The sequence below is a fragment of the Citrus clementina genome, unplaced genomic scaffold (genome assembly GCF_000493195.1).
Source record: "Citrus clementina cultivar Clemenules unplaced genomic scaffold, Citrus_clementina_v1.0 scaffold_4, whole genome shotgun sequence".
Lineage (NCBI taxonomy): Eukaryota > Viridiplantae > Streptophyta > Magnoliopsida > Sapindales > Rutaceae > Citrus > Citrus x clementina.
Genome location: NW_006262274.1, coordinates 14768697 through 14771524, shown reverse-complemented (window position 1 = coordinate 14771524; position 2828 = coordinate 14768697). Strand labels below are relative to the sequence as shown.

General features: G+C 35.9%; 1 protein-coding gene across 1 annotated transcript; it reads right to left on the bottom strand.

The window, feature by feature from the left end:
* Positions 1-656: 656 nt before the first annotated feature.
* LOC18044841 (60S ribosomal protein L6) lies at positions 657-2499 on the bottom strand. Its single transcript, XM_006436984.2, has 4 exons — positions 2158-2499; positions 1951-2057; positions 1254-1435; positions 657-957 (listed from the first exon to the last, which is right to left on the bottom strand). The coding sequence occupies exons 1-4, from the start codon at positions 2412-2414 to the stop codon at positions 802-804; spliced, it is 702 nt and encodes a 233-aa protein (XP_006437047.1). The 5' UTR covers positions 2415-2499; the 3' UTR covers positions 657-801.
* Positions 2500-2828: the final 329 nt, after the last annotated feature.

Here is a 2828-nt window from a genome sequence, read left to right as displayed (position 1 = left end):
TTCCTCTGAGAGAGAGAACCTTAGGAGGAGACTATGAATTGTTTTAAATACCAGACTTGATTGGTTTCATTTCTTCATAGCAAAATATAAGTTATTTGGAAGATGATAACACTTATTGGTAACTGCATTTCTTGCAGTAGCCGCTTTTTCTTTTCCAATCTTTTGTACTTTTTCTTTTTTTCTTTTTTTTAATTTTGCATCCTTAGATTATATTTCTCTGCCTGTAATAAATCTCTAAACCATGAACGATTTCTCAGCAAGTTTCCATGTACAAGTCTGTTTTCTTCCTCTTTTACATCTCAGCAAGTTTCCATGTACAAATCTGTTTTCTCACTCTTTTACATCTCAGCAAGTTTCCATGTACGAGTCTGTTTTCTTCCGCTTTTACAGGGGAACTTATTCTTCAAGGAGCATATTTGTCAGGCAAAATGGAAAATTGTTCTGCTTAAATTCATTGGGCAAAAAAAACATGGTTCTGAACTTCTGCTCAACCACCAGCGGCGTATGAAGCACTAAGTAAAATTCCACTGAACTCGAAAGTTGACTTCGAAAATCCACTGTTTGATATTAGACTTTTAATTTTAAACAATAATAAAAAAGTAGCAGAAAAAATAGGGGACTTGGCAAGTGACAACCACATCAGAGAGGCAAGAAAATTGCAAATAAAATATTCATTCCATGAAACAAAACTTGCTAATGAAAAACTGAGGTTCAGAATAGAATCTGCTCGATACAATTACCAAGAATCTCAATCAAAAGAATTCCAGATATAATATATCTCAAGATAACTGGACAACTCCTCTAAAAGACAAGCTCATGAGGTTTCATGCCTGACTTGAGAGAAAACCTCGCTGACAAGTAGGTCTTCAAGTCTGGCACTGCTTCAATGGATTTTATCAATTGCGCATCAACAGTCTTTTGATCATCTTTCTTATCATCTGGGAGCACTTTCTTTTCCTATAGTTTATAGGAAAAAGGGTTAAGATAGCCCTCCAAAATTCTAGAATTTGTTTTCATTTACTGTTCATAACACAGACCATACTCACCACTTAGATACAGTTCATATCAATTAAGTAGCACACAATTGTACATCCATTAATTCTGGAACTCTATTGCAATAAGAATCTTAAGGATATTCCTATCTCTCTAGATTATGTCAGTATTCAACAGCACCTAACCATGTATTTGCCCTAATGCAACGAAAAACCGTCTTTGCTTTACAGAAAATGAGTAAATAAAAGACAAAAGCTCACCTCCTTCTCTGCCTCAAAAAATTCTCCTTCCCCCTTCTTTTTCTTCTTCTCGGCTTCCTTTTCAAAGTATTGGTCATCAAACTTTCCTAGATCGACTCCAGAAATGTCAACCTTGGTAGAGGTAGCAATCACATAAGATTGATTTACCCGTTTCAATGGAACACCGTTGACCTTGAACGGCCCTATGACAACACAAGAAACCATACAAATCAATAACAATCCATTACACAATCACAAAGGAAAATGAAAAGGGAAACAGTCTTAAATGAAATACCAGTAGCTACCCCAGCATAATACATTTAACAACACAAACTTACCACTCTCTCAAAACTAAAAGATAAAAACGACTCAATCAATAAGGAAAAAAGAAATTCTCTCAGATTACTATATACAAGTGACTTTTCTTACATAATCCTAGAAAACAAGAAAAGAATGAAGGTATATAAGCATCTGCTTTTTGGGTTTCCTTTCTTATGAGCTTAACATATTCAAGTAAATTGAATATCACTGAAATATTACTCACATTATTGTCAAATGGAATTATATAATTATAATCTCCGGGAGGACAATTATCTCTCACTTGATACCAAACAGTTGCAGGTTAAAAATGTATAAGTACATATATAAACAATATTTCAAGGGAAAAAAAGCACAAACAAAATAATAAAAAATAAAAATTATAATTTAAAAAAATTACCGGTAACAAGAAGCAGCCCAGATGTAAGTTGTTTCAGAAAAACAACTCTCTTCCCCATAAACCTTCCAGCCAATAGAATAAACACTGTCCCAGGTGTAATACTCGCTCTACAATACACAATTCATTTAAACAATAAAACAAAAAATATAAAATATAAAACAAAATCAAACATATGCAAAACAATATATTTTTATGAAAAAAGAGGACCTGAGTTTGGTGGGTTTGTGCTTTCGCTTGTTGACGAGCGGCTTCTTGACATCATCAGCTGGGTAGAACTTGGGAGGCTTGGCTGGCGTCTCAGCGGCAGCAGGCTTTGGGTCGTGTTTCGGGAAAACGCCGCCGTTTTTTGCCTTGATTGCCCAGAGGCCGCGCTTGTGGTACATTTTGGATCTGGAGAACTTGCCAACGCCGCGTATGAGGTCCGGGTTACGGCTCGTTCTTCCAGTCGCAGCTTTCGGCGCCATTTCGTTGAAGCCGCTCTCTGCTACTCGCTGTTGGTGAAAAGTGTTTGAAAGAAAGTGGCGCAGTAGATGCAAGCTTAAACCCTAATTCAATCTTATAATTAAAAATAAAAATAAAATTTGTATTCCTTATTTTTATGAAAATAGAAAATTTCAAAAAAAAAACTGAAAAGTGAAAGCCCAAAAAGAGTTTAAAAGTGGACCTTAATCTTGAAACAATTGGGCTTCTGAGCCCAATTGAAACTAGGATATGCGTTTACAAAGATTTTGATTTTGGTACATTAGAGACTACTGATATAAGGGATGGCAAAATCTGGGCGGGGTCCGGATTTGCTCTTCCCAGTTACGGACTCGGATGACAATTCACCTCACTGGATCCGGATAAAAATTCAGATTTTCCAACTGCAGGTCCGGTAT